General features: G+C 41.9%; 1 protein-coding gene across 1 annotated transcript in view; it reads left to right on the forward strand.

Annotated features, from left to right (window-relative positions):
- The window catches only part of SUSD5 (sushi domain containing 5), a 40,999-nt gene that overhangs the window by 21,182 nt on the left and 7,065 nt on the right, over positions 1-12,752 (forward strand). Inside the window, exons 3-4 of the mRNA XM_010153294.1 lie at positions 220-338; positions 8,912-9,100. Of these exons, the coding sequence (XP_010151596.1) occupies positions 220-338; positions 8,912-9,100 (308 nt within the window). The remainder of the gene's footprint in view (positions 1-219; positions 339-8,911; positions 9,101-12,752) is intronic.

Genomic DNA, 12,752 nt, shown 5'->3' on the forward strand with positions numbered 1-12,752 from the left:
TATGCCTTGAACTGTTCTACAGCAAATATTTTTTTAATTACTTCTAATTGTCCCTTAGCTCTATTCATAGATCTTCCCACATTAATGCCTTACTTGCCAACTATTAAGCAGTTACGCTGGGGCTAAAGCCTGACTACTGTGATAAAAGATCTCCAAATTTCACCTGCATCTACAGCTCCAGATTTTTGATTATTTTTCTCTTCTTCTTCTCTATTTTAGGACAATTATATGCAGAAAGACGGGCAGCAAACAGCAGAACGTGAAAACCATTGATGTTAAAATTGAAACCGATTCCTTTGAGAATGACCAATATGATGCTTTTTGTGTAAAGGATGAAGGTCAGCACTGATATACTATTGAAATAATGCACAGTCATTGCTGTCTTGCGACACAGAAATTTTGCCTTCAATTTTTCTACTGCTGAGAGGCAAAGAGGGAATGTTAAGGAATAAATCCTTAGAGTAATTGCCTGCTAAGTGAGCCAACTGCTACATTGGTTGCAGGAAATAAATTACGTTATCTTTTGTCTTTGCTGCAGTTTAGGAAGTTCAAACAGCACAACTGATCCAGAAGAACTCATTTTGGCATTCAGAGAATATGCTTTATGGAAAAGAATTTATCTAACGCCAATATAACAGAGATGCCTGAAGCATCTCATGTACTCAGCACCGTAGCTGAACGTACCTTGGAAAGCTGGCTTCCAGCTGCAAAACACAGTCCTGTTGCACATCTATTAGTATACAACATCTGTATGCAAATAACCTCATTGCCTCCATATTAATTTTTTGTTTGTTTGTTTGGGTTTTCTTGTTAGCAAATGCAGACCTGCTAGAGACTCAGGTATATCATGGATGATTCTGAAAACCAAATTATTTCAAATTTAAGTTGGTGCTTAAACTTTTGGTATTCAAATGCCAGAACCCACAAGGAAAGACAGATACTGAAGGCAAAAAAAAACCCCAAAAGGTTACTGATAGGCAGTATCATGTAAAAGAAATTTGGGAACCCCTGAAACAGATTGTTGATGTCCCCTGCAAAGTTTCCAAGAAAAGCAGGGGCAAGCAGATGGCATTTACCGACAAACAGTAAGTTTGCAACACAGACAGGCATTTCGATAAAGGGTCAGTGGTAGCAGTGGTCATGAATATACGGTTGAAGTGAAATGTGGCAGAGGTGATACATATCTGATGTGCTCCCAGTCACTCAAAACTCACAGAGTTTGACTGACCAGCCTCTCAAAAAACTCTCTAATATCAACTCCAGGCTCCGTGCTGCTGTGAGCGATGCCAGCTCTGTCACCCAGTTGCTAATGTTGTCACACAAGCACCTTTGTGCTTTCTTCCATGCTGCTCCTCACATATAGGAGCAGCTCCCTGTAAACATCTGCAAAACTCTCTCATTGTCTTCCTTCAAATCTCTCTTTTGTCATCATCCCCCCCTCGACAAAAACCTTCTGGTGGGTGGGACAGCTGTGGCAGGCTGAAATCATTGCTCTGGCCACTATTGTTCCATTGTGCCCTCGTGCTCCCCTGTCCCCAGACCTGCTGCGTCTGAGCTTACACGTAGATACTGGATCCCAGGGTAGGAATCATGTTTGCCTTTCGCATTTGGGTTACTGCTCATGGTAAAGGGCGGGGGTGAAGATAAACACACAGTCTGACAATGCTTGTTGGAGAGGAGTACTGCACAGGACTCAGAAACTGCACAGCCAAAACTCAGGGGAAAATTCGGGTAATTTGCAAAGAAGAGAGAATTTCTGAATGATTTGTGTTATACAAGTGGGAAGTTTCCTGATGACGGAATGGGATGATCATGCCAATGCACTCATGAAATAGTCCTTCCACACAGAAGCATTTCTGGATGACAATAAGGTCCCCTCTCCTTTGAATACATAAAAAATTTTGGACGCAGGGGTGCTGTTTGAATAGAAAGGCTTAAACAAAGTCGTGTGGCAGAGCCTAGTGTGTAGTTGGTATGAAAAGGGCAAAGTCCAGGAAGAAAACAGCCTTAACACACAAGTATACCACACAAGCCAGCACAAACCAGTTGGCTGATGGAGGAACATCCTACACCTCAGGGATGCCACTTTCAGTTTTGGGAAGTAAATATCCAGTAAGAAGCAACAACAGCAAACCCCACACCGCAGCTTCAGACATAGCGTATCTGTTCTGCTGGTTTGTACATGTGGCTAATAACAACACGTCCAAGTTATGAGGGATGAATTCCTTACTTGAAAACTCTGAAGTATGTTTTCTTTCAGTAAAGTGGAATTAATACAATTTCGATTATGATACAGTAATACATTAGTATTAAGACCTGTGTATTGAATTCAAGCACAAAAAGCAAGTTGTTTTGCTCTGACAAGAATGATAAATCCCAGGTTTCTTACACTGAGACGTATGTCCCCATGCACAATAACCGCAAGCCCTTTCATTTCTTCCGTATCCATCCAACCAATAACCTGAAGTCCTATAGGAAATTAATCTGGTTCTTTCTCCAGTATTTCTTAACCTCTCTTCCCATCATCTCCCTGCTGGGTCTGGTCATGGCTGGCTGGGCAGGAGGCAGCATGTGCGGTGCCTTCCTTGGAGTCGTGAATATGCTGGTTTGTCCACCTGTATGCACTGCCGGTCAGCTGGCCAGCACCACCCGTGGGAACGGGTAAGAGCCGAGTGCCTCCCGTGCCCATCCCAATGGAAAAAAACATCTGGCTTTGGCTCTTCCCTCCTTTAAACTCATCTTACCAAAATGAGCAGACACTCAGCAGCTTTCCCTCTTTGTCAGACTTGGCTGAGATCAGCCACAAGCTCGGGCAGACTCAGCAGGTTGAGGATGGACGGGGAGAACCGTCACATCAGCCTTCTCTCCTTCAGGAACTAAGAAGTTGGTGACAGTAGGTCTTCACAACTCTATTTCCAGTTCTTAGGGTTGTGCGAAGGGCATCTCAAACCACCATGGAACTTCTAGTACGAATCACCACAGAATTCCCTTCTTAGGCCTTGATTTTCAATTAGTCTTTATTAATAGGTGAAGAAGTTCAGTTGAATTGCTTAAGCATATACCTGCGCACGCCTCAACTGCCGAGGCAGTGGTCAGGTGCTAGAAAGAGCTCTGGGTGTGCTTACAGCGTCAGGCTTTTACAAATAAATATCCTGAAGAAAGAGAAACCTTTTTTTGGTGCTTCTGAAATGGATTTTGTTCAGTACACACAGAAGAATCACAGCAGGCTCTGATACTAATAGTTACGTTTTCCAGGGAATTGGTACTAAGAGTTATATTTGACAGAGAAAGATGTAGCTGTAGTGTTTTATGAATGCTGTGGGTATTGCTGCAGTTTTCACATCACGGAGAAATGTGTCTTCTGAGTTTCTTGGAAACAAATGTTTTATGCAGCCGTTAGAGTCAGGAAGATAACTCTGTACCACCTCAGGATCTGCTGAGATCGGGAAGTTTTTCTCTTAGCCCCAAATGCCAAAAATTACCTAAAAATATGTTAGATCCCACCTATTCTGGAAATGATGTATCACACATAAGTCAGACCTGGCCCACAGAGTGTGTATTTATTCTCTATCAAAGCTTTAAGAAAATGCCTCAAGGTACAAAAGAGATAAAGCAAGAAAAACAGAATGCTGGAATTTTTCCTACCAGCCTTATTTTTTTGCAGGACCGCATACTGTTCACTTTCATACGTATATAATCCTCTCTGCTCCCTTTCTTGTTTGTTTGGTTGGTTTTTTTAATGCAACAAAGGAAAGAACTCTTTGTTAATAGCTCCCAAGTTAAGTTTTACTGGTTCTTTCGGTGACCCACTGCTATTTACAGGCAACAAGTAAGATTTCTATTCCGTAAGGCTTTGATTTGCTGCCACCATAGAAAAACTGAACAGACAGCAACTTGTAGTAGCGTACAGCATAAATGCAAATCAAACTGTGTTAAACATGGCCGCTGGCTCCAGAAAACCATCAAAGCTTGATGACTTATGTACATACTTTAGTTTGCCTTTTTCAGCAGTAAGAAAAAAAAAAAGGAATTAGCATGCTCTTTACAGAAAAAATATTAAATGTGCTTCACAAGAGCAATCAAACTGCAATTTGCTTTATGTAATATTCACACACTTTCACTGTGTTTGTCATGCTTTGCTGTGGATGTGAAGTTTTTCATTTTTTCATTGCTACAGTTTTCTTTTCCAGAGCTCTGCATGTAGCTGACTGCAAATTTCCAGCTACCTGGTGATGATATTTTAACTGATAAATGAAGGTATTCTTACATGCCCTATTGAATGAAAGAGAGATTGGCAGCCTAACATCAGCAGTTTACAAGCAGCACTTATATTGGCTATATTGAGTTTTGGTTCCTTTGTACTGTATTTATACTCAGCATTTTTATCCAAAATGAAAAATTCCATATGCTTTAGTGTGTCTACGCTCAAGAAGGAAAAGAAACATCCACCCTCATCTTCCATAGGGCCGAGCATTGAGAGTTGCATTTTCCAATTTCTTAATGACAAGATGACATCCTATAAATTCCAGTCGTCTCTCTGGAAAAACTTTGCTGAATTGGGTGGTTGTTAGAGGGGATGTTTTACATCAAACAGCATGTTTCATGTCAGTTTTCAGAGCATGGTTCACCGTTAAAGTAGGAATTGCAGATAATCAGATTTCAGTAGATTGCCAGTTCTGCCAGGTGGTGTGGAAGTTGAAGTCTGCATCTTTTTTGAGTTGATGTTCTTAGGCTGTCCTTTCTCTAGACAGTATTTTATCAAGACATATATATATATATATAAATCTTTACAAACTGATGAGATGCTTGTAGTTTAAATCAAGAAAATGTTCCTGGAGGAATCTGGATTGCCAGAAGTCACCTGTCACAAACTTCTTTCCACTCAAGGTTTGGAGTTAAAGTTACTCTTCAGAGGGGCCATAATTCCTAAAAGCCAATCAAGACTGAATGTGCTAATTCAATCGACATGAGGTGTCTTCAGCCCTTGTAAAAAATAGATGCTGGGTCTCTAAGAGGTCTGAAGCAGAGTCATCACTAGCCCTAAGTAATGTATCTGTGCTCAACACTTGTAACACTTATTCCCATTCAGCTGTTCTAGGTTGACTCTACCCTGATTTCCACCCAGGTATATTGAGTTCTTTATCAACTGTGGTGGTGATTTTCACGCCAGGAGAACCTGTGTCAAATTAGTGCTGACATGAGGCTCTTCTGTGTGCTTCCACATTGCCATATAGCTGTGCTGTGCAATCTCGCGGTGTAGCTCTACCCATCCTTGCTTACAGCAGGTCAGCTATCGGTGTGGAATCCTGTTATGGGTTTGACCTCACTGTCAATACGTGGGTCAGGTTTGCAACATCTCTTCTTCATAAAATGGCATGCAGAAGGTCGACTCTGCTTGCAGCTGATGTTGGGACATCAGAGCTGTCTGTGGCAAATTCAGGAAGGGTCACAGTGTCCAGAACCAGGTTCCAAGTTTCCGGGTTTGAGGATGTGATCTCACATAAGCAGGCAGAGCATGGGACCTGCCGGATGTGGCCTGAGTGCTGAGGCAAACACTTCCGGCTCTTCCACTGGGAAGGGTGCATTGGGCTCATCTTTTAGCAAGCACCAAGAAAATATGCTGGGTTAGGGGAGGATAGACGAGGGCAAAAGCAGTGCTCCAGGTGGAGAGTTCAGTACCTGCTCAGCACTGGAGGGGTCTGGTTGTCTACCAGTGTCACCACTCCAGGCAACCCCTGCAGTCGCCTGAACAAAGAACACTGCTGCTCCTTCCAAATGACAAGCTGCTGCCCAGATCTCCCTCCTCTCTTCTAGCAATAAAATGTCCCGAGTGCCAGCACTGAGCACAGGCTGTTGTTCCAAACAAGCCTGTGCTTTGCCACCTCCTGGTACAAAGGCTGCAGACAACAACCTGAAGCGCATCCCCAGCAGCGGCTTGGTTTGATGAGTGCTGTGTCAGTGCCACTTCTGTACGTGTACCAGAAAGAACAGGTTTGACAAAAGGCTCAGTAGGAATTGTCATAGCAACTGAGACTGCAGTAGGATGAGGAGCCGTAAGATGCTGCAACCCTGAAAATTCCTGTATATCTTGCATGGGAGAGGATGTCAGCAAAATGGATGTAAGGACACAAGTATATCTGCACAGTATCAGCTTTCTGTCTTGTCCCTGCCGTCTCTCAATATGCTCTGCAGCAAAGACACGACCTTACAAAGTCTCATATGAGAGATTCAAAAGTTCAATATACAGTGTTGATCCGTGGACATCTCTTAAACCTCTCCTTTTCCTTCTATTCACACACCAGCCAGATCTCTCTTTCAGGATCTCTTTAGTCTCTGTTACCACATGTTGCCAAATTTTGCAGTAAGGCTCCCTTCAGCTTCCTTCTTTCCTGGAAGGTTATAATGTGCTTTTTGAATGTGTTTGCCATAAGGTAAATGTATTTAACTAATGTAAGTGTTACTTTTCTGCTTTCTCTGGCCACAGGATTAAGAAGCAAGCCTCTGTAGATAAGAATACCCTCTGACATATAATTGTCCCATACAAATTAGGGATCAGTACTTCCCTCAGAGCAGATACACAGCTCCCATTTGTACCAATGGAAGCAGCTACATAAATAAAGCACGTGAAATGCAGGGTTCTGTAGCCTTCCTATGAGGCAATAAAATATTTTTTTATTCCTTTCATCCACATCAATCTCTATTCATCCGACAAGTTCACAGGAAAGGCATTAGCTGCTAACTGCTCCTCACTTCCCCGGATGCCAAGCCTCCATGAGACTGTACATAAACTAAGCTTTGTGTAGCCTCAAGAGCTTGTTTTTTCTGTCAGTATGTGTATGCATAACTCCCACTAACTTCTGAAAGTGTTAGACAGTATATATGTATGTGTACAGTATGGAGAATAGGCTTCAAAGCCTTGACTTCAGTAGCGTGTCGCTTAAATTAGTGGCAGATGTTTTTCAGCACACCCAGTTGAGAAGTGGTTAGCCAGGTCTATCAGACAATTTCTAAAATCCTGATCCAAAAGAACTTTGACACAGCATGGATGTTTACTGTGGGATGTTCATTTCACTATGAAGTAAACAACTGGCAACGTAAAACCATCGTATTTCTAAATAAACATGTATTTACCTATGCCTGGGTCAGAAGTGGGTATGTGATGGGAAAAGTTGCAGCCAGTATTCACAAGGATCTTGCAGAACGTCCTTGGCTAAAACCAGGAAAGCAGGTCCTGCCGAAAAGATTGAAAAGAGCTGTTGTGTCAAACCTGATGCTTATTGAAAACCCTGGATGTGAATTGCTGTCAACGCACATGTTGTTTGCAACAACCTGTGCTGACGCTGTCCTACATATGGACTCTAGCATAGCAGCAAGGGTGCTCTTTGAAGACAATTCTCCTTCTGCATGTTTAGTCTTGGAGTTTGCTTTCTGAGCTTCCAAGTGAAAGACTTTCCAAGGAACATAATCTTTACTTAGCCAGATAAAGTAATTAGGTTTTTGTACCAATGCAAACTGTTTCAACAAGAGAGATCAATACCAGAACACAGACCTGGCCCTAAGTTTCCTTTACTCCATGTAATTACCAGATCTCCTGAGCTACTACCTATTATCCTTTTCATTCTTTGGTTGTTCTGTGTCAGGACAAAATCAGATTTTGAATCTTCAGTTATTTTGGTAAGTGGAACAGTTGTTTTGTCTTCGACAGCTGATAAGAGCTCTAGAACCACTGGAAAGAATCCCAGGTTTGAGAAAGAATAGAGAAGTGTTTATTTGTACCAACACTGCACACTTTGTCAGTTGGGTTTCTCAGTAAAATCATGTTCTTGCATTATAGGATTTTTGTTGGTTTGGTTTGTTTTTTCTGTAACTGAGATGTCTATTCCAAAAGGGACTGTAAAAAGCTGGAGGAAAACAGGACATGGCAAACCCCTCTCGAAGAGCACTTCTGAGAGAAGAGCTTTGGGAGAAGAGAAACCACAATGCCTAGAAGTTGTGACTTGTAGCTGTTACAAGTAGTTGTTACTACTTGTAAACAGTAGCCAAGACTGTTCAAACCTGAGAGAGAGAGCTAAAATTCAGTTTACACTGGTGTTGATGGTTGTCTGTCTGCCTCCTCTCTGCACTTCTATCATGCAACAAAAAACCTGAAAACAGTCTTGTTATTTTTTATAGTAATTTTGGCTTTTAGTGCTGTCAGCAGAAATATTATCAAACATCTTGCTAGATTTTATATCCTGATAAATTTAGCTCTTCAGATTCCCATGGAGAGCAGAGCTATGTTACCCCTGGGTGTTGTTAAGTTGAAAAGCACCAGTTACCATTTATTTTAGGGTGTCTCTAACCTAAAAAAGGGGAAATTTGAGCATCTGGGAGGAAACACTTGCTTTTGAGAAAGGCTAGAACATTAGACACAGTCTGAAAAAGGACTGGTGTCCACCCAGATCTTTTCTTTCTGTGTACATGGACTGGGTCATTGCTCAGCCTCTGCCTGCTTGCTACGGTGCAGTAGACATTGAAGTGCCAGCCTCAAACGGTTTCACCAGCTTCTCTGCAGTTAAGAAAAATGACCATGTCCAAGCTTTTGCTTTCCAGTCCCAACCTACCTAAGCCTTTGTAGAAGCAGGCAGAGAAGATGACAGCTGTAGCTTGATGTCCTGGGCTGACGTCTTGCAAACAAAGCCCCTCGAGGTGCATCACTGTTACACATCAGTAACATCAGTTATAGCCCAATAGATGTCTTCCCAATTACAGCTGAAAATGTTTATGAAGGAGGATAAGGGCATGAATCATGAGAGGTGCGAGATGTGTGGACGCGGTTGTCTTCGGGGCAGATCCTTGAGCACCGCTGTTAGCGCTGCATCTCAAGACTCTTGCAAGGTCTCTACAAGCTCATTTTTTTTTTTCCTTTCAGACAAGCCCTGCGGGGACCCGCCATCCTTCCCCCACACCATCCTGCATGGCCACACTGGCTTTGAAATGGGGGATGAGCTGCTCTATGTTTGCGCCCAGGGGTACGTCATGGGCAACAAGGAGACGGCGTTCACGCTGCTCTGCGACAGCTGCGGGGAGTGGTACGGCCAGGTTCAGGCCTGCGTCAAAGGTAAGCTCACCTCGCACGCAGAGCATCCCTCCAGGAGGCCACAACCTCCCGGCGGCCCGACCGGGATGATTTTGGGCTTACAGGGGTGTCTCCTGTGCCTGTGCAGTCCCAGTGAAGGTCTTGGTGACTACGGCGTGCATGTCTTAGCTGGTCCAACGCAGCTTTTACAATCCCATTGGTACACATCTCCAGTAAACCATCGGAGGGGAGAATTTATTCACACTTATATCAGCATAAAGTTTCTTTCTGGGTAGCAGGAGCCATTCAAAATAAAAATTGGATTTTTTAATGACATATTTATTTTTTCCATATCTGCTAACCCCATTTCAGGGATTCACTGAGTCTTATCCTGAGGTTATAACTCAGCTCCTGCCTTCCAGTCTACCCTCTTCCTTCTTTTTCCCACAAGACTCTCTCTCTTTAGTAATGAACATAATTCTTAATTGCTAGAAAATAACCTTTGGGAAGATCCTTCACCTGTGTATTTTAGATCAGAATCATCCCCTTTCTGGAAATCAGCTGTTTATAATCTTGTATGCACCCATTCTTTTGCTGGATGAGGTTTAAAACTTTTCAATGTACACACTTTGTTTACTGAAGGAAAGGGATTACTATAGACATTACAAGAAATATCAGAGGTATTTTTTTTTCTCACAGTAGTTCAAAAGCCATGCCCAGGCAGCGTTAGTGAGCCAAAGACATTGTTTACCAGATAGAATGCACAATGCAGGTTTTGTATGTCTTCTGCTGTGTTTATTTTCACATGAAGCCACAGAGTTGCTACGGAGCAGGCTACTGAAATGAAAACCCAGTGTTTTTTCCCACCTTTGGGAACCTACAGCAAGTACAGAGAAAAGCCAGTGTTTCGTAGGCAGGCACTAAGCATGGCCTGCACACAGATAACGTTTTTCCTTCTCATAGACGTGCCGAGGCTGCCCATGGCTTTATCACCTGGTCACCAGACTTACATCTTCCCAGGATGCTGCATGCTGAGGCCCCTGAGATAGCATCCTTCTTACAGAAAAGACAAAATTCCACCCTTTAGGTGTGCTCGGATTTTTATTTGGGATGCAAAAGGCATCTTTTAAGCCCCAGACTTTGTCCACTTGCTTGCAAGAAGCTAGTTTGGCTGAACTGAGCTTTCACTAGATTTTTCTACTAGTTGTTTTAGCACTTTTGATCTTCTGGCCTTCCCTGCATGATCAATGCCCCTTCCTTCTGGTAGCTTAGGAAAACTAAATACCTATGTAAGTTAAGAGAGTTGCCTGCACCACAGAAGTAGTTTGTGAGAGTGGCAGGAGTACATTTGGGCTAGAGCTAAGGTGTGAGATGGAAAAGTTGAAAATGTGTATTATTTTTAACTTGCCCCAATAGCATGCAAATTTTTATCCGGTATCATGCTTTCAGGATTTTTGCCTAGAAACACAACAGTAGCTACCCAGATATTTACTCCATTAAAAGGAATGGAAGTGAATTTCTTACCAAATGCCTTGACTCAAGGAATCAGGCTTTATTAAAACAACAAAATGTAAAGCTCTGGGGAATTATAATAATGATATTAATTTAAACCTTCAGAAAATCCACCACCATATCTTAATAAGTTTCTGCAACAACTCTTAACTTTCTTCTTGTTTAAACATAAGCTAAACAGTACTGTGAGTTCAGATGTGGATGTAATCCAAATTCTGCTCTCTCTCTCATTCTCTTTCTCATGTTGCCCTGTTCAGTGCATAAAGGTTACAATTTTCCCAATATATAAGAATAGTCATCAGAGTATCTTACTTTTTTTTTTTTTCCAGAGAGATATCACACCTTTGAGATTATATTTCTGGGAAAACAGATAAATTTTAAACAAAGGATGGGCAGCTGTTTGGTAGATGAGCTATGTATATTGGGTGGAGTCAGCACAGCCATTTCAGAACCTATATATTCCTCAATATCCAGGGTCTTGCAAGGAATTATTTTTAGTCATTAATATATACTATCAGGTGGTGGATAATTGGGAGAGAAGGTCAAACTTGTTCTTAGCAGAAATGGGTCATGTCTGTGCACTGGGGAAGCAGATATTCAAACCCGTCCAAATGGTATAGAGACACCAAAAAAAAAAAAAAAAATTACAACACCTTTCTGAACTATTTCAGCTTCCAGAACTATAATTACAAACAGCAGTTCAGATAATTACGTGAAATACTGCGGGGCATGGAAGAGGAGCATGGAGAAAGGGAAGGAAAAAGTATCCACATCTGATAACCCCATGGGTCTGAACCTCCTATATACCCCACCAAATTGATACTTCTTTTTTTTCATTCACTGAGGTTAGTGAAAATGCTAACTTTATTACACATAGGAGTAAAACTGGATTACTCTGCATTACACCAGAGTAAGGAAGAGAAAGAATCAGGCCATTTAAGTTGTATGTGTTTCACTGTTTTCCCTGGATAAATAGTCTATTTCCCCTGTTTTTCCTGAGCCTTTCACACAGCCGCAGGGGAGAGAAAAATATTTTTAAAAGAAATAGGAAAGTGTGGCTATAAAATCGCAAACATCAACACTGGAACTTGAGAGCAGATGTAAAATTGTGGATTATGATTTTTAAAATTATTTAAATGTAGACTTCATGCTGAGGGACTTCCTTTGATTAATGTTTTTCAACCACTTTAAGGACCTGGGATAGAAAATACTGTACGTGCTGAATTAATAAATATATTTTCAATCTTCCTGATTACAGTTCTTAAGAAGGAAGACTGAAATGCGTGATGCTAGTATTCATTATTTTTTAAAAAGTAGGAATTCAGTGGAAAGTATAAAAAAATGGAATTGAGTTAAAAGAAACCCGATTTACAGTTGACAGAATTTTGGGATCATAGTAGAGAAGTACTCCAGAAGACAGCACACACAATGCTTTTTAAGTGCTTTGAGGCAAGAGAGTAACTTCCCTGTCATGAATGGTAATGACAGGACTTAAAGGAGAATTTATATACTGGTTGGCAGGGTGGGCCATTTCTGTCCAAACTGGCTCACAACAGAGGAAAGATGATCGCAAAGCCACTCCAACGAACATTTAAGTGCTGTACTTAGAGGCTGGTAAGATGATACAGTTCCCTTGTTCTGCATCCGTGCTGGGAAAGCAACTGGAAATGCAAAGTAGTCCCGATGCTCTTACGCCAGCACAACAGGACCATGGGAAGAGAGCTCTGATCAGAGGATTAAAAGACACAGGGCCTGTTCCTACATCTTGCACTGTCTCTGAGATCGTGTTCTCTGCTGCTTTCTCCACTTCATCCCTGAAACAGCAATAATGTTTATCCAGTTTCATGAAACTTTCTCAGATTTGTGGATGTTAGAGCTGCGTATTACTGTCCTGCTTGGTAATGGGCACATCACCACGCCCAGCTTTCCAAGCAGGGTATCAGACTAAACAGGAAAAATTGGGTTTTCCTTATGTTTATGCAAGAGCATGGGGCCCACGTTACATTCCCAGTTGCTCACCCAGAGCAGATTCAGAGTCAAGGAATTATCATCGTAGCAGCATATAAATACTGCACTTGGATGTTCACTGCAGTAGCTTTATGATCATCCTTCCTTTCTGTTTGGATCCAGTTAGAACAGATACAGCCCATTCTAGCACCCAGGACATGAGTGTACAACTGTA

The sequence above is a fragment of the Eurypyga helias genome, unplaced genomic scaffold (genome assembly GCF_000690775.1).
Source record: "Eurypyga helias isolate BGI_N326 unplaced genomic scaffold, ASM69077v1 scaffold30606, whole genome shotgun sequence".
Lineage (NCBI taxonomy): Eukaryota > Metazoa > Chordata > Aves > Eurypygiformes > Eurypygidae > Eurypyga > Eurypyga helias.